The sequence below is a fragment of the Merops nubicus genome, unplaced genomic scaffold (assembly GCF_000691845.1).
Source record: "Merops nubicus isolate BGI_N331 unplaced genomic scaffold, ASM69184v1 scaffold14402, whole genome shotgun sequence".
Taxonomy (NCBI): domain Eukaryota; kingdom Metazoa; phylum Chordata; class Aves; order Coraciiformes; family Meropidae; genus Merops; species Merops nubicus.
In genome coordinates, this window is record NW_008594364.1 from 21408 (window position 1) to 46336 (window position 24929).

Consider the following 24929-nt stretch of genomic DNA (forward strand, 5'->3'; position numbering starts at 1 on the left):
TTTCAGCAGTCACATCAGACCTGCAGGTTCAGCTACTCCACACAAATAGAGAAAATAGTTTAATTTACCCTATCGATAATTAACTTTTGTGTCGTTATTGATGAAGTTCAACTCAACTTTCTGAGAAAACCTTAACTCCAGTAGAATTGTATTTATAAACCTACTGGGTCACTGATAGAGCTGAGCATTCAAAAAAAAAAAATTATCCACCTGACGCATCACATACTCCAATATTTTGACATTTATAATTTACCACTATTAGCATTTTATAAAAATTTCTTCCTTTAATATAGTTTCTTATCTCAATATACCTTGCAGAAGTGGATTAGTATTATTTTACATCTAGGGGAATTGTGACAGATTGAGCTGATGAGACATTAAGAAGAGCCACTGACATGTACTTTGAAATTACACAGAAACCGTCATAAACTGAGCTTCAAGCGATCTAAAAAGAAGATTCTCATCTCCTGCTCTGACTTCAGGAAAATTGTGAAGGTGTTTTCCGTTTCCGTTTCCTAAAGCTGTAAAGTAAGACTAAAAATTCCTGGCATGACACACTAGGATCTTTTGATTCGTTGTTTCCTTTTCAAAGGCACTTTTAGGGACTAGTTCCCCAAGAGAACATTTCACAAATATTATTAAATTATCACTACTACCATGAACTTCTAAATGAGAAAGTAATAATAAATAACAACAACAAAAAAATAAAAATCACATAGTGCACAGAGTAGTCAGTTTATCATCACAACCATTTATTTTCTTCAATGCAAATACTAACAGGTCAGGAGAACCAAGCAGGTGCTAGAGCTCCCAGGAAGACACTGACCATTTCCATGGAAAGCTAATGCTCAGTGTATGAACTAGCCCACTAGAGACAATATCATATTGCTCCTTGTCACATCCCTGTTGGCCTTCTCAGGATTACTAAGAGATACATTGTTGAAACTGTGGTTATGAACCTCATAAGATAATAACTAATTAAATTCTAATTTCCAGGCATACCTTTTTGACAAATCATTCTGGAAGCAAAAGTAACAGAAGTAATTTCTTACATGTGTATCCATCTGCACTTGTTTACATACATGGTACTTACAGTTTACACTGTAATAGTCAACTATTTTGTTAATGTTTTCAATTACAGAGCAATTTGCCCACAACACTCATGTTATCAACACAATTAAAAGTCAGCAGTAGATCCTCAAGAGGTCTTCAGTTCCATTTATCCTTCCAAAAGCTCAGCGAGCCATCATTTTTAGATTGATAACATATTCTCTATTTTTAATAATATTGTATTTACATGGAATTTACTAAGCAAATTGCAGTTTATGAGGAAGCTAAAATAAACAAGTTTTATCCTTAATTTGAATGTGGTCCCCAAACAGAATCTTACAGAAAGATTTTCTTAAAATGAATAAATCATAAAAATAATATCTTTAACTTGTTAATCATTATTTGTAGGTTGTTTTTATTCAGTGCTACAGGATCAGTATCTATGTATCTATGTATAGCTATATCTTATTGTCATATGCTACCTGAAACCTTAATATTGTTATTTCAGACAATAAAGTGTAAAATAACATCTCCCCAGTTTTCCCAGTGCATTCTAGAATTAATTATGTAGCTGAATGTCTTTTACATGCATTCTCACAACTCTTATTCAGCCTTCCCAACATCCTAATCTTAGACACTATTAATATGTATCAGTAGCCACATCTTCAAGAATTTACAAGATACACTGAAGCATAAGGCCTAATTTTAGTCTATGTGATGGTATGAGAATTTGAAAGCAGCTGGGTCCTCCAAGAATTTAAGCCCAGAACAGTAATACCACAAGTGTCTTCGACTAACCAGACACACTAAGTCCATTTCTCTAGCTGAAGCAAGTGTGGAAGTGATTTGGTTTTTAAATTTTTCTATGCTACACACCAAAAACATTATCCAATACAAATATAGAATATTTGTTTTATTTGAATTTATAGCAAATATAAGGAAAACAGAAAACAAGAGAAAAGCCTGCACCAAATAGCAATGGAAACAGAATTTACAATGCATGTACATGCGGTTATTTCAGTGTTATGCATTAGTGTATTATGTGTTAGAAAACTAATCTTTAATGGAATTTTCACAGCCTACATAATACTTCCCTTTGATAAAAGTAATCTGTTGCTGGAGTAGCAATTAATCTGTATCAGTCACACTAACACACCAGCAAGCAATGAAGATGGCAAGGGCACCACTGCATGCAAGGGAGAAAATGATGTGGTAGAGGACATTAAGAGAGCCTTTTACCTGTCCTTTCTCAATCAGAGCTTTCTCCAGGTCCTCAATTTTTGCCTGACACCTGAGAAGATCAGCTTGCAGCTGCTCACGGGTCTAGGGAAAAAAAAGTATTAAAAAGTGTGTGTATGCATGCAAACCCAGTTAGACAGGCAGATATCATCACGCAGAATCAAAGTAAATACTCTTTACCCACTTACGGGCTGTCCGATCAGCTTTTAATGTTTTTCATTAAAATAACTGCTTTTGTGTTGACGTTACAAATTATATAAACTCATCAATTTAACGCTATTTTTCCTTTCTAGCCTAAAAAGTTATCATAACATATTCAGAGACAAAGCTCTTCCCATGAGAGAAAAAAAAAATTAAGAAATAAAAGAGCTCCAAGAAGCTATTCATAAGCATTATTAATTCAACGCATTTGGGGGAAAAAAGGGCAAGAGAGAAAGAAAATTGCAATAAACACTGAAAAAGGCCTAAAAAATACATATTGACCAAAAATAACTTATTTATCCCATAAACAGAATACAGCAGTCAGTTTTCCTCTTTCTATATAATTATTGCATTAACTAGTACACTACAGTAGGTATTACACCCTGCGTCCAGTGATGACCTAAAAGGGACTGGATCATACAAGGTACAAAACAAAAAGAATATCTCTGGAGACTTTCAGTCCCTGGTGATCCTTGAGCCATTAGCTATTGCAATCCCTTCCCACCCTACCTCAAGCACTCTTTCACTCAAGCGGTCAAAAATTCCCACAGGGCTTTCCTCCTACATATCTTTAATTCCTTCTTGTTTATCTTAAGGCTCATGTAAAATTAATAAAAAAATCTTCATTCACCCCCAGAACATGAGCCCCTACAAAAATAACCATGCAAAAAGCTACCTTCTTACTCATTTAAAAGATGAATTTGCATGGATGTGACAAAAGAGACCAAAATGTCATTTAAAAGAAAGAGCAACAATTCCAAAGCATACTAAAGGAACAGTTAGCAAATGCCTGCAAAATAAAAGTTAAAAAACCTGTTACAAAAATATTCATACCAGGTTCCCTTTTCCCATGATGGCAAATGAGATATGTGTACATATATATATATATATAAAAATATATATTAGTCTCTCATGACTGTCAAATACAGGAGTGTTTCTGAAACCTTACTTTAAGAGCAGACGTAATTAAGTCCCTCATCCCAATTCTAGCTTGGTGTAGTGTTCTCCAAAGTCCTTATAGCTTTCTTTGGCTAAGTGTCCTACTTAAAAAGAGTGTCAAATATGGCTCAGCTTTTGTAAGATGCTGAGTACTAACAAGTAAAGCCATAGAGCAATAATTCTACTATTATAAGAACTGTTTTTCGGGGCGGGGAAACACACACACACACATCAACCAAACCAAACATTGAGGGTAGCTGAAAGCCACTTCAAAGAATCTTGGAAAAAAAAACAAAATAAAACATTATATATTTTAAAGTAAACTATGAATCTTCTAGATACTAGCTCTGGGGATAATAGACTAATATTTTTAGCTGTAAATAACTCAAGATCAATGTCAAGCAGTCTACATTCTGCTATAACTTTTATTTGGAAAGTTTTGCTTATTAACACACAAATTCTGCTCCTACAATCATACTGTTTGTATACCTGAGAATATTCAGTAACTAGATTTTAAAATGCTTGCCAGATAAAATCATGGGGATGAAATAGTGAACATGTATGACTAATAACCATCAGCAATCTAGCAATATAGAACTTTGTGAATATTTTATTAATTGTTCTAAGCATTGCAACCACTAAGCTAGTGGATGAATTGAGTCAATCACTACCAGTAATTTTAAACCACATTAAATTGTTTGTCTTTCTGCATTATTAGCAACATGTCACAGTGGCACAACACAAGGAAGGTCACATGTAGCAAAGCAGTAATATGTAATAATTCACAATATTTAATGTTTCTCTATTTTTAGGGTTCAAGGTTTTTCAGGGGGTAAAGTAGGTTAGGGAGTTTTTAATGTTTAAACACTTTTTAGAATAACAGTCTCACTGAGTTTGGAAGGCAAACTCCTGTGCTCAAACGTAGGGGACACCTAGAGCAGGCTATTCAAGACCATGTCCAATGGGGTTATGATTTTATACATTTGACAAAACTCTTGAATAAAAACTTCCTTTATAGCATTTTTTTACCATGTGTGTATATAACTACCTAAGTACTTAACCTATTTGCTAATGCATTTTAAATCCACCATGTTGCTATCCAAATTGCAGGTTCAATTAGGATATCATTCTCAATAACACTGTCTTACTACTGAAATAATTAATACATTTTCCATGATAGAATAAAGTATAAAAGATATCTTTGCTCTGAACACAACAGATGACTATATTGTCACCTTACTGATAATACCCTCTAATCCTCAAAAACATAGTTCTGCATTTCACTGACCTGCAAAGATAGCCCTTACTATTCCAAGTTTTTTCAGCCATGTCAATTTCAGAGCTAAAAGAAATTTCACTTTAAAAATTACCCTTGCTTCTCTCTCTGCATCCAGAGTTCCACCAACTTGTTCTTGAAGCAATGCATATGCCCTTTGCAAAGCTTGATACTCTCTTGTTAGCTGGCAGAACCTTAGTTCAGCTTCTTCTTTAGGAGTGCTCTTAATGAAGAGGGGGAAAAAAAAAAAAAAAAGAGTGGTTTTGTGAATGTAAAGATAAAAACATATGAAATAGGTTTGTTTATATAGACAGATAGGCGCACAAACACAACAAGCAACACAACTCATATTGAGTCTAAAAGTTTAATAAAGGTTTAGAAAACCCAAACAAGTGAAAATGAAAGGAAGGGTGATTTGAAGATGATACAGAAATGCAGAAATCAGTAACTGTTTCAACTACAGAATTTCAGGACAGTGTATGTTACTGTATTAGGTAGTAACATATAGTAATGGGAAGAAACTGGGGAAAGATGAGAAGGAACAGTTCTATGTAGCACTGTCTTCAGAAGCTCCACTACCAGCAGGGCTTCAGAAAGGGTTTGTCCTATTTATAATGCAGTCCATCACTCCCCTAATCTCCCTCTACTGTGCCAGGGAAAAAACATTTTACAGCACAAGCACACTAACACACAAGTTGTATCTCAAAAGCCACAAGTTTTGTTTTGTTTTGTTTGTTTTTTAACATGAAGTATTTTTAATATCTTAATTTTCTTTGAATGTTGAGCAATGGACATGAACACGTTCAAGGTCTTTCCTATGATGCTGAGGGCAAGAAACGACCTTCCCTTTAATTTTTGCTCCAGGAACTCAAGCTCCAAGGAAGAGAGATTACATTATTAGATATTAAAAAAAATAGGAAGCTTCTTGTGACTGAGAAGTATTAAGCACAGGTTAGTGAACAAGAAAGAAAGATGAAAAAGAGCATCTAATTTGTGCTTTGTCCTCAGCTCTGTAATCTTTTAAAGTAGGCCAGCTGCACAGTGTATCAGAGAGCTGAGACAAAATGCGTCAGTGGGTATTTACTAACTATGATCACTTAAGCCTTAATGAATTGCAAAGGCCTTTCTCAGTACTGTAAGCACAGGAAGAAAATCCTGGGGGTATCAAAACAATCAAATACATTATAAGGTTGAAATGCAAACTATTGTCTGGTAACTATTGAATTTTGGCAAAGCAACGTGCCTATTCAATTTCTTTTGACTAATAAAAAGGGGTTTGAAAAAAACAATTTAATTTCTCAGCCCAATATCTGCCAAATCTACCTGGCAGAATTTTACCTTATGAATGTTATTGCAGTGACTGTGGATGTGTTTACTGGACCTGAAAGAAAAAATTCTCCACCAAATCTTTCATAGTTCCTGTGGCAGAAGAGCTGAAAAAAATGTTTGCATTTATACTCCATGCCAAGTTTTACAGAACTTAAAAACAAATCAGCTACTACTTACATCTTCCAAATCTTCTTCTGGCGTTGCTGGCGTCCTGTCCGTTTTATCTGTGTTATATGAAGTTACAGATGATGTTTCCGAATCAACAGATTCTTCGTCAAATCCAAAAAATGTCTCCACAACATGCCTCTGAAACGTTAGTTTTTCTTAGTTACTAGTAAAACAGTTGGAAAACCCCAATGACCCAGTAAGCAGCAGCCAAGGTCTTCTCTGATCATTATTTTAGTATCATGGAAGAAAAAAAAGTTTCTATTGTAAACCCCTATTCTCTGAATAAGCAAGCTACTTTTTCAACATCATTTGAACTTCCAAGAACCAATCTGCACATAGCACTGCATAATTGCTAGTAGAATAAGGTAAAAGTATAAAAGCTAAGTACCAAAATATGATAGATCTTCCATGATTCACAGTAGGGGAATGCAGTGTCTTTTCAGAAGAAAGTGACCAAGTACAATGCAACATATATTATGTGGAACCAAATGGGAAAAAGTATTCCAAAGAACAATGTGCAACAAATTTCATAATTTATACAAAATTTTTTTTTTAAAAAAAATAATTTAGAGTATCTATTTTTAAAAGTCCTCCTTAGAAGTATAAACTGCTTTCCATTTATTTTTTTCCAACACCACCTGGAGTACTGTGTTCAGCTCTGGAGCCCCCAACACATGAAGGACATGGACCTGTTGGAGTGGGTCCAGCAGAGGGCCACAAAGATGATCAGAGGGCTGGAACACCTCTCCTGTGAGGACTGGCTGAGAGAGTTGGGGTTGTTCAGCCTGTAGAAGAGAAGGCTCCAGGGAGATTTTATTGTGGCTTCCCAGTATCTGAAGGGGGCCTACAGAAATCCGGGGAGAGACTTTTTCAAAGGTCTTGTAGTGATAGGATGAGGGGTAATGGGTTCAAAGTGGAAGAAGGTAGATTTAGATTAGAAATTTGTAAGATGTTCTTCACTGTGAGGGTGGTGAGACAGTGGAACAGGTTGCCCAGGGAAGCTGTGGATACTCCATCACTGGAGGTGTTCAAGACCAGGTTGGATGGGACCTTGTGCAACCTGGTCTTGTGGGAGGCGTCCCTGCCAGTGGCAGGGGGGGTGCAACTAGATGATCTTTACTGTCCCTTCCAACCCAAAGCATTCTATGATTCTACCATTGTATATTAATTGCACACGTGTGTATTGCTTCATGACATAATTACAAAATAGCTGTTTTTACTGTTGACCTTCTAACATCTGAGGCAACTAGGTACAAGAAGTGATTCACAGCAAAACCAGAACAAAGTAACTGATAAGGGAACAGCTGGAGAGAGAGAGGAAAAAAAAAACAAAAGAAAACAAAAACAAAAACAACTGATTCATACAAAGTTTGTTGATAAACACTAATAAATAAGGCATAAATAAATACATCAGCTCCCAGGAACATTCCACATAGAGCTCAAAAACTGAATCAAAATGGGGTTTGAAAAGTATATACAAACATGTGCAACATTCACTGGATTTTTGTAACTATACACTATTTTCATTCAAGTTTCATTCAGACTTTTCTTAAAAATGGGAACATTCTCAATTAACAATTTAAAGATTATTTTATATTGATTTTTACAGTTCTTACTTGTAAATTATAACTTCCTGACAAAATAGTCATATAAATCGCTCAAAATTTCTGATTTAAAATCTAATTCCCACTGCCTACTGCCATGCATGTAATAAGTATTTGTCTTGCGGATTTATAGCAATGTTTTCACATAATTTTAAAGTAAAATTGCACATTAGATCTTTACAACTCAAGCATTAATGCTTCTACTGAAGTATGGTGTTCTGTAAACATCAAAGTTAAGAATGTTTTAAATCAACAGTGACACAGACTACACTGGATGCAAATTTCAATATACCCTCATATTTTTAGTGTTTTGGATTATATATACCTACCTATAAATCATCTGATTCCTCTGTTGCTAAAGTAGTTTCACTTTATACATAAATATCTTATTTTCAAGTAATTAATATAGCATGTTGAAAATTAGCCAAGATTAATTCCTTGTAATGCAATCAGATGAGCTAATCAGTAACTTCTTACCTTCATGCTTATATGTCATTTCTTGGCAGCCAGAAAAATACAGGCACACCAAAGCACAGAGGCAGATAAAAAATGAAAAATATAAAACAAGAAATATGAACTCCATGACTTCAGTGTGCAGGGCTTCCACTATCACAAATACAGAAATTTAAATAAAGAAACAAATCCACAGAGTCCTGCAAACAAACTGGGCAATTGTGCCTTATTTTGAAATGCACGACACCCTCATTCTTGGGATCACTATAACTTGTTCTACATGTCAAAAATAAACAAAAGCCCACAAAATACTGTTTCTTGAGCTTCTTGATTATTTCACTATCAAAATTGGGGTGGAGGAACAGCAAACAAATAAAACACGTCTGGAAAAAAGCATGCTACAATCCAGAAATGAAGATTCACCTCTGGTACTTCTTTTTCCTAACAAGTCCAATGGCACGTTAATATAAATAAAAATAATAAACCTCTATCAGCTTAGGCTATTTCATTTCAGAGCAAACAATCCCACAATACCTGTTTATACAGAGTCACTGTATTACTCTCATAAACACCTTGCAAACACAGAGGTTACAAAGTCCCATGCCACTATGCTGCTCCTTTCCTCAGGGAACCTGAGCCTGTTTCCAGCACTGTTCTACAGCTCCTGTGCCCCCTGGTAATTAAGAGTGCTCAGTCAAAGTCACATTAGCAACAGTAACCTAGTACACCTACAGAGCACCAGAAATAACAGACATCTAACTCAAAACAAAGAAAAATTATATCCTTGGTATTTTTAAAAGCTTCTGAGCTGAACTACTGTTATTTTGACATGATCAGGCTATTAAGAGTACTAGACTAGCTTGACAAACTATCCACACAAATTGTCTTAAAGATGGAGAAAGGCATGTCATGGATTCTGTTCCAATAAGCAGGAATCAGTGTCAGGAAAATACTCATATTTGAAATGCAGACAATGTCCTAGTCAGAGTACCTTGATAATTAAGGAATATGGAGTGTGAAATTACCCATTTAGAAGAAACTGCAACAGTACATGAGTGGAATTCTTCACTCTGTACACCAAGTTCCTGTTTACTGGAATAAAAAAGGAACCTTTCTATACCTTCTAGTCTGACCTTATCTGACCACATTCATGAAACCTAATTCTCATCTGTTACTTCCTTTTTCACTTTGTCAAGGGAAGTGGGACACATCTGTAAACAGATACAAGTCTAACAGCCAAACTTGACGATTCACTGTGCTAATGCTAAGTTTATATTTACAATGAAGCTTCAGAAAGCAAAGCCAAAGACTTACGTCCCTAATTTATCTTTCTGAGTAGTTGGTTATGATAGGTACACCCATAATTTCATACACTATTTTATAGCAGTAATCATCTATATAATGTAAACATCTTGCATGGATCATAGACAGAAATACCTTGCAATGTACCTGTCTATGTACAAAGCAATTCATCTTAGACTTTATAGTCCATGGAGAGGAACAGGCAGTTTTAGGATAAAACTTGTATGGCCTATTTAGATATCTACTTCCAGAGAACAATTGTCACTTAATGGTACCATTCAGTCTGGAATGAGGTGTCTGTATCTCATCTCCATTAATTGCATCTAAGTAAGCCCTGCAAATGCACAGTGAGATGAATTCTGCGGTTTTCATCTGGATTCCTAAGACAGGCTGCAAAACCTGAGGATGAAGATAGTACAGTCTCAACAGCTCATCTGAGTAAGCAGTACCTTCTACCTAGACTGTTTAAATAAAAACACTGCTGGAAAACTGTAAGAAAAACAGTTTCTTTTGAGGATTTTGATCCTCACAGGCCCACACAGTTGACCCAGAAGGAAATTAGCCCATGTGCCACGGTTGAATTTTTAGAAACTAACATCAAAAGTGTTTAAACTCCAAGACAACATTGCATGTATTTCTGAGGTCTACAGCTTTATACGAAGGCAGGTAATAAGACACTGATAAATATATTATTGATGACTTTTTCTCTTCCTTAAGGACACAGCACATTTAGAAACTATATATTTTTTAGCTATATAAGAAGCAGCATAGTATATATAACTAGTATAGTATATACAATCTCATTGACTCTTCTCTCACAACTCTATCATTTGTTTTTGTTTTACAGTTCTGCTTCTCCTTTGAGGAGATAGCACAAAGTAAAAAATTAAATGGCCAATTTCATATCCACACTGAAAAACTAACAGATAAGGGATGGAATAATTAGTGGGAGTTATGTCTGCTACAGATTATTTTGTTCTTCCTGGTGTATCTATCTTATCACAAATAAGCAAACACTTTCTAACTCTGCTGCTCATATGCACACAATTCTTGCAGTAAAAAAGCCCTTTTTTTGCACTGTAAAAGCCCCAGTTATAGTACTCTCACTACACAAAGAAAAGCAGTGCAAAAAAGTTTTAATGGTATCATGCACATTCTCTCCAACCCTCAAGCTGTTCAACTCTTGTTTTGGTCAATAATAAAATACCAGAAAAACAGCAGCTTGCTCAAGAAAAAACGGGTAAGGGGAATGGGTAGAGAGTCTAGGTTAGCTGAAGTTCTCTTCACACAGAAGATTTTTGAAACATAAATGAGTAATTATAGAAGTTTTTAGCCTATAGAAATTAGCATCATTAGTTAGCAATGCCTAAAAAATAAACTAACTAGTTTTGTTTTGTTTGGAACTTTACAACTTAGCAAAAGATCTCACACATTTAATTTAAAATGGGATAAGGGCTAATAATTAGAGAGGATTATAAAAATTACAGTATTAGTTACATATATATATATATATTTAATTTTATGTCCTCTTTTAACACTCTCTCAAGACACAAACTTCCAGGTGTACTATACCAAGAAAGAATGGTTCAAGGTTACTGTAAATATATTTGCCATCAGCCTTCCATTACATAACAGAAAAATGTATGCAGGATTTTTTTTTACTTCTGAATTTTTATTTCTTTGTATGTGAAAGACACATTATTAGAAGGAAAATTTGAAGAAATTACCACTGAAACAGGGAACCCCAAAGGACCAATCTTTCTGAATACATGTATTACAGAACGCAGAGCAACAAAAAAGCACCACCTGGAGGTCACTAGGAATATACTACACAGAACACACTGACAAGCACCCATTTGTGACAGAATGCATCTTAACTACCATATAGCTGATAATCCACTCTTCACTTCCATTTTTCCCTATTGCGCCATCCTACCCACCTCTCACAGCCTAGGCTGCTAATGTTCAGCTTGACAAAAGAACATTATTCACCAAAAGTAATCACTTTAAGCACATTACAATAAACATTAAAGGTAAACTCTGAAGCAAATTTTTCTGTTTCTACAAACGAAATTTTTCTCTTGTATTTCGCATTCTGGAGCAAAATAGTTACTAATGAAAAATAGTAAGAAATTTCTTACTATTTATATATCACACACAGAAATAGCATTTCAGTAACATCCCTAGCATGGGGTAAAGTGTTCAGTTACGACTAAGAAGTAACTTGGTAGTAGTTTAAAAGGTGTATTTTCTTTAACAACTACTATTTGGCCTTTGAAATGTTGTTTCAAGCCACTAGATTATTTTGGCCTCAAGATACTCAAGTATTTAGGCCACAATGGCTAAAAGTGTAATTATACTATTTATCCAAAACAAAACCCAAAATAACACCACTTGTGTGCAATACAAAACTTGCAGCTCCTGAATTATCCCTAAGTTAACAAGCACTCACCACAGAAAATAGGAGAACTACATGAACTTTTACCATTAATTTAAGTAGAGCTTTAGTTTCAGACAGTGTTTGAGAGAAGAGTTGTTCACAACAATAGGAATGCGTGGAAAACTAAAGGTTTGCTCACCTTTGGAGGCTTCAGACTTTTCCTCTTTTGTTTTCTAGACCGCAATAACCGTTCTCTTTCCTAGAATGAAAGAGAACATTTTGGTACGGGGTTCTTTTAAAACATATTTAGGTATCCTAATACAGAAATATCACTAAAGTTTTCTTAATGCCTCTGGTAAAGACAACACAAAGACAACGTCTTTATCCTTTTGAATAATGCCATGTTGATAAACCATCATGCTGTACTGCAGCTTTATCCCTTTAGCAAACAAACCTTCAGCCATATACTTCACACACTTGATGGGAAGTTGGCAAGAAAAGGCTTTGTTAAATACTCGGCACAGATTTCTTACAGTTCTTTTGACTCTTACCAAGATGCTCACTATGGAAACAGAATTCACATTCTCACTTCAGTGCTCAACCATTCTGAACAAGCAGGTTGGTAGCCAAAAATAAGTTCAGTCTTAGGAATCACAAGTCATTACATGAGGCATACTCTGATATATAAGCACGCATATGCAGATACAGTGTTACATGTGACTAGTAGGGCAAAAGTCTCAAATCCAAAGGCAATCTCAGTCTGTGTTAACTTAGATGGTGTCTTTTTTTATACCAAAGCTTTGGAACAAGACCACAATTATCTATCATAACAGGAGGAGTTTATAACTGGAAAAATGCAGGGTCAATGAACATTTAAGTCAAAGAATACTGCCCTAAATTCCAAAGGAGAAGAAGAGGAAGAGAAGGCAAAAAATGCTAAGGAGCAAGCAAAAATAAAAAAAAAAACCCAGCAACATAGGAGGCAGGTGTTCTGTCTCTTGCCTTTCCCATGGTTCTTTTCTTAGCTCTGCACCTTTGTTTGCAGCACAAACAAAGTGATAGCAGTTCCAAGTGCCTCTCTAGTACTTATTGATCTCTGTATGGTATTATTCTGTTCAGAGTTACCTGCTTTACATTCAGTTCAGAAACTGGACAAATAGGAAGCTCCCAGTGGAAATCACAATAGAATAGTTTATATTTATGGCAGAATGTTCCAGGTATGAAGCTTTGGGAAACAGAATAATTCAGAAAAGTACAACAACTTAGCATCTTTAATACATGTGGTTTTCAAAATAAGGAAAAGTAATGACTGCCAAGGTAATTTGAGCCAGTATTTCAAGCTGCAGAATGATATGCTATGATATATTAAGCTAAAGCTGAAAATGCACAGTTGAATTTATAGTGTTGGAGAAAAACATTCTCTCCTCAGGTACTTGGTTAAGCCACAGTCTGTGCTTTAACCTGGATCTCCTGCCTTCCAAACAGGTGTCCAAACAGTTGGACTTTCATTTCAGTGCAGAACGAACAGACACTTCCAAAATCTCCCACTCCTCCCTGTTTAGAATCTTGTTTGTTAGAAGACTGCTCAATTTACTGTCTCAGTAATACATTAAGCTACCATACCAGTAATAATGTTAATTTAGAAATGTCATTTGCTGAATAACTATCATCTTTTTCAATCTTCAGAGTTAATCTTTACAGTTTTCCTTTTAAGAATTGAGCAGAACACCACTGTCGTGGAAGAACTCAAGTTGATATGGCTTCAAGAGCATCAAAGGTATCCTACAAATGACACTGCTAATCAGTTTAGACAATCCTATTGCCTAGGACAATTGTTCTTATTTCTGTGTATCATATTGGTGTCAGGTGAAGTCAAGCTAATGACTTTTGGATTAATCAGGGATGTGACATGCAGGCCATTCTTAGTAATTATGATAAATTTGTATCCTGTAAAGGTGCAGTTGGAACCAGAAAAGAGAGCTAAAAACCGTAACGCTATTGTAGATTCCACTGTATTCATTTAAAAGGCAAAACATCAATTAGTTTGTACTGCCAATTAAAGCAGTATCTTAGTTAATTTAACTTACTTATGCAATTGAAATAATATCTGGAAATAGGAAATAAAAATGAAACCCTATTTTAAAATATTTACTTCACTTGCACACTAAATACTAGTTAATACTCTTTGACCCAAGTCAGGATGCAATATATTTTCTCAGATTATTGGCTGAGACAGTAAAATAAGAGCCTTTTCATACCCACTTCACACTGAAATACAAGTGAGTATATTTATACAGAATATAAATTCCATATACTGGGAATTTAATATTACATCATAGTCCCTGCCTGTACAGTTATATTGCGAAGATAAAGCAGCCTTGCTCTGTGAATCAGACCCTACATCATAAAGTCCAAGTAACAGTCTATGGCTTGTAACACTGTGACACTGGAGAATGCACACAGACATCAATCTTTGGCACTGATTACAAAGAGAAATCCTGGGTCAAAAACTGAGAAGAACTGCCAAGAATAGAGACAGTGTTCCAGACAGAGCAATAACAAATCTTGTTGTTTTATCTTTTTGGATCTCTATTTTTATCTTCAATGTTGTATCCAATTGTTTAATTTTCTGTTTAGACAGACCGATCTTAAAATTCGTTTTATCATTTTGTAGCAGTAAGCAGTGCCGTTTGAGATGCTCTGAGTCTCCCACATTTCAGCTGGTGCTCCAGAAGGGCAGAGTTCTCTCAGAGATGGTATCTTGTTTCTGCCAGCACCAGAAGGGTGTATCATAAGTTGCACTAAGTAGCACTAGACACCTCTAACGCAACTTAAGAGTCCTGATCAAACAGTGCAAGCATCTATGAGGATCATCTTAAGTAGTCTTCACAGTCAGAGGGTAGCAGCTGTGCAATTATAGTCTTAAATTATGCTGCTACCTTTGGTTAGATGAACCGTGCATATTTGTATCCATTTGTTATAAAGACAGCTGATGCAGCCAGCTCAGAGATTCTTAGTTAGGTGAAATTAATGCCATACTGCATATTTTTTCTTTTAGGAGAACATCTAGATCAGGGGAGTGGTTGGGTTTGCACCAGGGTCCACATCCAACACGTTTCATTCATTAAATTTTGGAATGTGTCCTTTCCTCAAGTTCCTCAATAGCTGATATCAAATTTTTTAAGTAAGGTGGAAGGTCTGATGCATAAGAGGTAAATATTTTATAATACAGATACATACACAGTCCAAAGACATTCACTCACTACCTGATAAATAACAAGAACCCTTCAATAACAAAAGAACTATTTCTGTGTCGCTACTACAACTGGAGTTAAAATATTGCTGCCCAATCTTTAGCTTGCCTACAGATGAGTGTGCATGCATGTGTGTATACCAGTCACAAGCATTACCACTGTGAGGTCATCAATAACGTGCTGCTGTTCTTTGACTTGTAGCCTAAGGAATTCAATTTCTTGTTCTTCTCGTGAGCTGCTGAGATCATTTAGAGAGGTGTGCCTCTTCAGCACTGGTTGTGCAGATAACTTCTCTTTCTATAAAAATGAAAATAAAATTAAAAAAAAAAGCACAAAACAAAACAAAAACAAACAAACAAAAAACTAAAGAACATTTTAAACACTCGAGGAAAATATTGTGTGTGATGTAGGAATCAATAATTCTTTGTACTTATCGTAGACTTTGTACTAATAGTAGACTATTGCATAGTCTACTACATTATAAAGCATCATTACAAAAAAAAAAAAGATTATATATTCTGTACATCTCAGTATTAATATCTCACATAAAATATTTTAAAACAGAAGCAAAGAGCATAGTCTGGGACAAAATTAGCAGATGAGTGAACTCTATGATCTACCATAGTAGAGCCTTTGGCACATGCACTCAAATTCAGTTCTGAGTTCTAATCATAAAAGCAGTATGTATTAAAGGTTATTTTTAGTCATACATTTTTATGGCCTCCAAACATTTTATCTATGGGTAATCTTTTCCCCTAATCAGTGTGAACTGATGAACACAAAGCAAATGCCACTCTGAATACAAAATATGAATATTCAAGCTTCATTGGCTGAATTTGACAATTATACTATCCCACTCTGAAATATATGTGTTAGAGTAAAAGCCTCACAAGCACTTTCACCTCAAGGTAAGCATGTCCAACACATTCCTATAGCACGGGGCTAGAGACAATTACTTACCAATTCTACATTTTCCCTTGATAGATTTTTTATTTTCTCTTCCATTCTCTGTATACTTTGCAACATATCATCATTTTTTTTGCTCATCCTCTTATTTTTTTCTACCAAAGGCTTCAGCTGACTTTCTGTCTCCCGAGAACGTTTCAGCTGCAAATGGCAAAGGAACCAAGTTAGTTGTGCTTTACTTTATAGTCATAGGAATGAAGAAATGTGTTTTCACTTGCCTACGTTCTTCATTCAGACAGTATAGTTCTTTTGTTAAGTAGCATCTGATATTGACTATTGCTGAACTAAGAAGTACAGGAGTTGAAACAAATAAGACAGAGCATTTTTGTACAGTCTACAAAAACACTAGATCTGGTCACTGGATTTTGCTCTTGGAAAACACTTATGATGATTCATAAAAGTGATTTCTTGATAAACTAATCTTATTGTATATAAGCTTCTTGTGACCAACTAGGTATCTAGAATAGTTGTTTTCACCAATTTAGCTATGTCTTAGGAGGAATAAACTCCTCCTCCTCCACTTCAAAATATCCTGTACCTAATGTGTAATTAGAGTAATGAGGAAGTTAGCCAGAGGGCACAGATTCAATCTCAGCATTCTGCTGACATTTTCAAGCTGCTAGATTTTGTTTCTGTGGTTTTATGATGTTAGACAATTATGTGAAGCACACTACTGCCCTTTCTTGCATTCGTGTGCATGCAATATTTCACTCTTTTTATTTCATTAATCCCTGAGCTGTTTTGCTTGTAAAACCCCTATTTTTTTTTCCAAATAAAAGGTTTTCAAACTTACTGAGTTTTAACTGGAAATCAGAAAAATATAATCTTTCTCCTGAGACAGTTTAACAGAACATTTGGTTTCTCTGTCATTCTCAGAAGAAAGCTGTTTTTCACAGTACTTAATCATACAACCTTACTGTTGTTATTGGTTTTACGTAATATTTTCTCACATGATAAAGTCTTCTCTGTATCTTTTCCAAAACATGTTTCTTATGCCTCTAAATCAAGCATCAAGAACAGCACTTCACTGAGCCACATATGCACGCCATCTAGATGGACACTGAAGGATAGATGTTGCAGTACTTCAGCATTCTTCAGGCATGTTTTGAATTATTTACATCCACAGAAATTATTATGAGACTGAATTACCTTGTCTTTATATAATTCAGTCTTGAAAAAACAAGATGTTCCTGAGACTACATAGCAGAGAAAAGCAACTGTACCAGTAAAAGTGGGGGATGATACACAATACAAAACCCCAAAACAACAGACAGTCTCTATACATAAAAGCATTATTTTAGAATCAGATATAGGAGCTGCGTGAGGGAAAAAATCTAATTAGAATGAAAAAAATCTTTTCTACTGCCACTAGAATTTGGGCTTTAAGAGGAGACATGTAAAAATTCCTGTTTTAAGACTCACTTACCATTTCTTCAATGGGAGTTTTACCATGAACCTCAGCACAAGCAATTAAGTAGCAATACAAGCTAATAAATTTCATTCTTAAAATTCATGTCATATCCTTTCTTTTGTAAGTTACTGTCACTCTCCTAGGATAATTTCACCTACTTAAGAGATTTCCCTTGAGAAATGGCAGATTTTTCATCTCTAGCATGAGAAAGCTTTTTTAACTCCTAACTGGCATAAGCATGTCACAAAACCAATGTCAAATTTCAAAAAGATTAATATAGCATTTTAAGTGCATAGATTATGCATGTTTTACACAACAACAGTACACAGTGCCACAGGCAAGCTACCAGTCAATTTGATTATGAAGACCCCAAAAGAAACTTATAAATTTTTATTTTTATGGAACAAGAGAGACTTCATGCTTGTCTTTCATGGTCACAAAGTGAATTTCTGTAGAAATCCCTGTTATATTTAGATATAATTGATTGAGCACAACCAGGACTAATTTGTAAATTATTTATAACACCGACTTTCCAACATTAAATCTTTTACCACACAGATGCCCTCCCTGTCACCATCTGTGTTATTACTAATTAATTTACCAGTTCATTTCTTTCATCTGCTAAGAGAGTATTTCTGTCTTCCAGCTTCCTTATTACAGCATTCAGTTCAGCGATTTTTAACTGAAATCTCCGCACATCTCGTTCATCCAAATGCTGCTCCTTTACATCAAAAACATACAGATATATAAAATTACTTTAAAGAAAGTATTTTACTATCTACAATTTAATATCATGGTTTAGCAAATGAATTGCATAAATTTAAAATAGACTCATCTAACAATGTTTGGAACACTTATTTTGATCTTTAATTAACTGAAACACTGAACACTAACATTGGAAATGGTGGAAATTGGATGGAAATGCTACATGATGTATTACAATAAATGTGTCTGCTTGTGAAATGTGTGCAAAGTTTTAACAATTAAAAAAAAAGTAGCTAGATAAACAATATTTCATGTATTAGTAGTTACTTCTCAACGGTTTCTTACTATCAGCTAAAACAATTCTAGTGCACAGGACACAGGTTAAAATTACGTCTCAGTTTTTGAGTACAGTATCTACCTGCCATCGGTTAAAATAATTCCTAAACTAATAACCAATAATTTCTAAATTAATAACTAAGAAAATAATGGGGTTTACAGCTGCATCTCATCATGTAAATTCTAAAGTTTTATGTCAATGTAGTTTTCAACATTCTTTGAAATTCAAGAGGTCCAAAGTTTCTAAATAATTAATGAAACAGCACAGTGCAGTGCAGGACCGTTGGCCGGGTATTAGTTGTTCTGGTATTTTAAAAGTAAGCACAAAACCAATGTGAACACCCAGGCAGCAATTATCCTGTGCTGAGCATTTGAAGAAACGACATTTTTCTTACCGGGCTTCCCATCAGTTCAGTGATATCCCCCACTCCTGCAGGAAGCTCTCTCTTAGGACTACTGTGGTATCGTTCTGCCTCTTTTACTTGGACAAGCTGTTCATCCAAAGCTTCTTTCTGAAGGAGCAGTTTCTGTGTATGGCCTGTCTGGACACCAAGATCTTTCTCCAGAGCCAGGATCACCCTGTCTTTACCTTTTATCTCATCCATCTGGAGAGAAAGAAAGCAAAAAGGAAGTTTCTGTAGCATCTCCAAGTGTTCACTGAGAGGACACCTACAAACTCGCAAAAACAAAATTCTGTTTCTCTCATAATTATACTAGCAACCAAATTGTGGTTGCTAAAAAGAAGATAGGAGGTTCAGAAGACTTTACCCCTCCTTTGAAAAAAGTTTTATCCTTCACTTGATCATGAGTTTGTTCCATGCAGTTTCCACTCAAGAAACAAAAAGAGAAGCAAACATACACTGAAACACAATACATAGCCACTGAAATCATCTACTTCATCTGAGGATACGCACTTCCATAAGCAGAAAAAAAAAATCTCCCTTCACTAAGTTTCAGAGAAGAAACAAAGGACTAGTACAAGACTCACCTGGTCTTTCTTTTAAAGCTTGAGCCATACACATTTGCCCCATGTTGACTCCCTCTTTATTAGTGAAAATAACAAGTGGTGAATCTCTCCACAGACATTTTAAAATTAGTAACATACGCATGCACACATATTTAAACTTAAAATCTTACGCATACCTATGTATTTATGTGGCCTTGTTATAAGATTCGAAAGAGGACTAGTCTTTGTATAGAAAAATAAAAAAAAAAAAAAAAAATGCACAGAGAGCATTAGAACAAAGGGTTGGAAGAAATAGCTCTTAAACACCCTCTACAGTTACTAAACTGTGTTGTTCATACACCTCCATACCAAATAAAGCATACTGCTAGCAGTGGTCTATTGCAGCTCTCATAGGATTTGTCCCTTGCAGTATCAGTGTTAAATTCACTTTGGTACTATTCCAAATGCCTGATGAAGTGACAATCCACACCCATTACTGCAGAAACAGATTTCTTAACAAGAATATTAACCATTAACGATATATTTATTGGAACTGTGCTGGACCTCCTTCAGTTTATTAAATTGTTTTCTTGTCCAACATAAACCCACAGAACTTTGCACATAAAACTATTATAATCTTATTTGAAAAAAAAATAATTCATGAACTAGTTAAATCATACATTTGTTGTTTATTATAGAACTACATCCATAGAAGTCCATTATGTAAAGTTGCACCCAAAAAAAAAAAAAAAATGCCAGAGGTAACTTAAGTCTGAGTGATGTACAATCAGATTACATGATCAGATAAAATTTACTTCTTCAGGATTCTTTCCTTACTCCTTTCACAATCTACAAAGCATGTGAAATTAGCTTGTGTACAGAACATGAGTGGCAGGAGATGGCCTGGCTGAACCAACTCAAGGCATGATTGAAGACAAAAAGGTCAGATTTGAAGTGAAAAAGCTGGTCTAGACCACTTTTAAGTTTCAATTGGAACTGATGAAGATCGGTTCCGATAGAGATTTCTTTCCCGATTTGGGAAGGTCGCTGGGTCTCAATTCCTCATGCAGAAAACAGGTATAATACTTCCCAGTACATTAATTCAGATATGTGAGACTTTCAAGTGTGCAAAACAGGATTTGCAGGAAAAGAATATAATTTTTATTAATGGAAGAACTTGCAATATGCAGGGTTTCATAGGGACTGTACAGTGAACAGCAATGACAAAAATTAAGCAGCTGCCTCCTTTACTGAATATCATTTTTATTAATGGAAGAACTTGCAACATGCAGGGTTTCATAGGGACTGTACAGTGAACAGCAATGACAAAAATTAAGCAGCTGCCTCCTTTACTGAATGCTCTCTGTCATGCACACTGATCTACCAGGGAACCCTTGGGAGGAAAAATGTCGTGTAACTAAATACTGTGGACAGCTTCACTTTCAATTACACAGGTGTTCACACTGAAAATCTATGTAATTGAGATATGAATTTGCCCATGCAAGGCATACATTTAACAAGGAGGAACCAAGGTTACATAGGCAGCCTTGATACTAGTTACCCAATGAGTAGCACATTCCATCCTTTTCATATTCTCCCGAATTAAACGGTAAATTGCATGACATAGGTTTCTACGTTGGAAGAAAAAAGAAAGCAATGGTCTCAGTATGGACTGCTACTTGCTGAACTGCAGCAGAACAGATCGCTTGGAACAGATGTGAGCAGTGAAAATATGTCACCCTTCACACAGGCTTCCACAGATCAAAGCACGCGAGCAGCACGCACGTTAGAACGAAATGCCATGGAAGAGCATGGCGTTGGGGTGGGGATTAGGGGAAGGCGGGGAAGAAGACAAAATTCCCCTCTGCTCTTCCTACTAATGTTTTTTGGGGTTTTTTTTGTGGGTTTTGTTTGTTTGTTTGTTTATTTTTTACCATAAAATCTACATGTGTTGAAACTTTCAGAAAAAGAGAAACAACCAATGTTTCAATCAAATAGAAAAATCTTTGAGACACTAACAATAATTGAAAACAATAATTAAGAAAAAAAAGGAAGAGTAATAGTTTTACAGGGATGAACTACCCCTCAGTTTCTTGTGAGAGAGCTGGAAGGTCAAGGAGCAGGCAGGCAAGGAAAGAGGAGGTACAGGACTAGGAAAAGGAGAGATATTGTTTAGGTTTAAAATTAACATAAGCTTACAGTCTCTTACAGAGAAGAAAGGTCAACCACTCCCAAAAGACCTTAGCTTAGCTTAGCTTAATCTTATATATTCTAACAGTTGTAAAAGCTCACACAAAGTCTCTATGCCAGTTCTGTGCCACTGGAAGACTACTCTTTTCTCAAATTCTTGCCACATGTGGTTACACAAATTTTAAAAACTTGTTACTATAAAGGAGAACAGTCTTATGTGATCAGACTATGTGTTGCAGTCTTTATTTTAGTGGGGAGAGGAGTATCTTCCATTAGCTAAATGAAAATCAAAATGGATTAACCTGGGTTCCCTGCTGTTTGCTATTTTGATCAAATACATGCTGTGGAAGCAACACTGTCATAGCCAAGCTTGTTCAGGAGTCCACATGGTCTAAAACAGAAGGAATGTTTTTTATTAGTCCAGTGACAAAAGCTTTCAGGAACAAAAGACCTTCAGCAGACTAAAAAGCTGTCTGCTTAAAAGCTTGACAACTTTACCACCTACATAAGTTTGCTTTTCCCACAAACATTTAGCTCTCTCTCTGTGATGTGTATGTGTGTATATACGTACATACACAGAATCACAGACCAGTGGGAATTGAAAGGGACCTCTGGAGATCAGGTAGACCAAGCCCCTACCGAAGCAGGTTCACTTAGAGTAGGTTTCACAGGAACACACCTGCATTTGTTTTGAAAGTCTCAGTGAAGGAGATTCCATAGCCTCTCTGGGCAGCCTATTCCAGTGCTCTGTCACCCTCACAGTAAGAAGTTTTTTCTTATGAACACATACACACGCACATATTTCGAGAAATTTTCCAGTTGTTATTTATGACTACTGTAGACCAGCTGAACATCATCAGCTTTTATGATATTAAGTGAAATAATGAGTGGTCCCCTCATGACCTCTCAAGTTTAAAGATTTAACCCTGTATTATATTACTACAATGTTAATTCACCAAACAGCATCCAGAATCTTTTACTGTACCATGCACAGCATTCCTTTCCTTTTCATGCATTTTAATGTCTGTTACACATCACTGGTGAGCCATCCCCAAACTACTCATTACTTATATACATAAACTAGTTGTCATCTCTAATTCTGTTCTCTCTGAGGTTTAATTTGGTTACATCTAAAGACTCTTTTTGCCTATCAGCTCTAAAATCCATACACACAGGTAGACTTTTACCTAAGTTCTTATATCATGCCTCAGTCATTGCAACATTCTCCTTTCTGACCTTAAACACAGTCCTGCCTGCTTGCTATCCAATGTGCATCCTGCTGTCAGTGATGCTCTTTTCACAAAACTCTCATCTCCTGATTCTCTATGCTATTTTTCTTTTTATTACATTAAACAACAACAACAAAAATCACTCTCTCTGTCAAATACATTCACAGTCCAGCTGGGGTCCATTCATCCCTTATCTAATATTAGGGTGCTCTGTCCTCTCTCCAATACCAGCCTGTCATATATGCAGCCATGTATTTTCATATTTTCTCCCATGCCACTGTTCCCTACTTACAGGGACACCCCACAAATATCTATTTAGTCACCTGACTGATTTTCCTCAAATTCGTCTTATATCTCTCCTTTTCATGACACCTCTAAAATACAAAAAGAAATTATGACAAAACTGCAAATACTTAACAGGAGTTACGCTACTGAGATCACAATTTATTGTCTAGTCATGAAACAGGATAGCTAAGCTAACCTAAGACATAGGAAACACATTATAGGAATGCAGGAATTTTTCTATTGAAGGCATGTCAAGGTTAGTTCTAAGATGAAGTTAATAAACCTGGATGGATCAGTTCTCACCTCATGATTCATGACCTCATTCTGAGCAAGCAGATGCCTTTCCATGGTGCTCCTCAGCCCCTTGTGGTCCAGGGAGCATGGTGCAGGACCTGCCACGTCAGGTGCCTGCAAGAGGTTTTCGCATCCATGGCACAACGTAGCTCAGACATTGTGGAGCAAGGGGAACCTGACTGCACTCATTCCCTACCACTGCCTTCATGCATTCCTCCCTCTACTGCTATTCGAGACCTCTTGCTAAGAAAGAAAGAGTAGAGACCATCTTTTATTCTAACATATTTAACACAGCGAGATCCCAATCCATGCATGGGGCTCACAGGTAGCATGCTAAATCAAATCTATTATCCCAGAAATTCCTTCCATGTGGCTGATTTGGTTTTATATTTGTTCTGTTCAGAAAGAATTTCTCAGTTTTCTTCAGCTATACAATATAAAAGGGTCACATGAGCTCTTTGACATTCTGGTTTTCATGGATTTTAAAGCATTTTAGAATAGCCACATTTTTCTTTATGCAATTTAACATAGTGCAATTCAGTATAAAAAGGTTGTGTTAGGAAGGCAGTGTAGCACCATGAGGTTAGAACACATTTTCAATTATATGCTTTGAGAAGTAAAGTAGCAGCAATACCCTATGAAAGAGGATTTCAGAGGAAATAACATCATCCATAAGCAGCTGTGGAGTGGAAATTACTGAGCAATCACCTTGGATAGCATAAGTAACTATAGAACTCTTAGTTAAAATTACAGCTTTCTAAAGTATAATTTCTTAATTAATGGGTTTTGTGCTGTCAAATGTTAGCTGCTGAATACAGTAATTACCTGTATTATATCAATGAAGAGCTAGCATTTATAGCCTGTGTCAAAATTACAGTTTCCTAAGAACAGGTATCTAACTGTCTCCTAACAGCTAGGAGAAATATGCAGAAGCAAGTGTTTTAATAATATTTATCAAACATTAAAGAGAACCAAGCCAACCATTGGAAAAAGTATCCCCTGCCAATTATTCCACACTTCAATAGCTACAGGGAAAGAAAATCAGAGACCTTTGGGGGAACTTTAGCCTCTCACAAAGTTGAAAGAGAAATTCCCAGGGAATTAAAGCTAGATCTATCAAGGCAGTGGCATACTCAGTTTTCAAAGTGGAAAAAGCCAGCTGCTGCATTGCCAAGTGTAAGACCTTCCCCTTCAACCATCCTTATGACAGCTATCTCCTAGCCAACTGCAAAACACAATTCTACAATATTCTTCTCCAGAAGAAACTGAATTATTCTTTATACTAAATGCTTGGATAAAGGTAGGAATATCTTGAAAGAAGGATTGCTAGTTACTAGGAAAAACAACAACAAAAAAAAGATACATTACTCAA

At 35.7% G+C, this 24929-nt stretch overlaps 1 protein-coding gene across 1 annotated transcript in view; it reads right to left on the reverse strand.

The window, feature by feature from the left end:
- The window catches only part of JAKMIP1 (janus kinase and microtubule interacting protein 1), a gene marked incomplete at both ends in the record, with an annotated part of 49319 nt that overhangs the window by 17489 nt on the left and 6901 nt on the right, over nucleotides 1–24929 (reverse strand). The window contains 8 exons of the mRNA XM_008935757.1: nucleotides 2290–2373; nucleotides 4800–4928; nucleotides 6212–6340; nucleotides 12141–12200; nucleotides 15352–15492; nucleotides 16156–16302; nucleotides 18174–18293; nucleotides 19009–19218. Coding sequence (XP_008934005.1) covers nucleotides 2290–2373; nucleotides 4800–4928; nucleotides 6212–6340; nucleotides 12141–12200; nucleotides 15352–15492; nucleotides 16156–16302; nucleotides 18174–18293; nucleotides 19009–19218 — 1020 coding nt within the window. The remainder of the gene's footprint in view (nucleotides 1–2289; nucleotides 2374–4799; nucleotides 4929–6211; nucleotides 6341–12140; nucleotides 12201–15351; nucleotides 15493–16155; nucleotides 16303–18173; nucleotides 18294–19008; nucleotides 19219–24929) is intronic.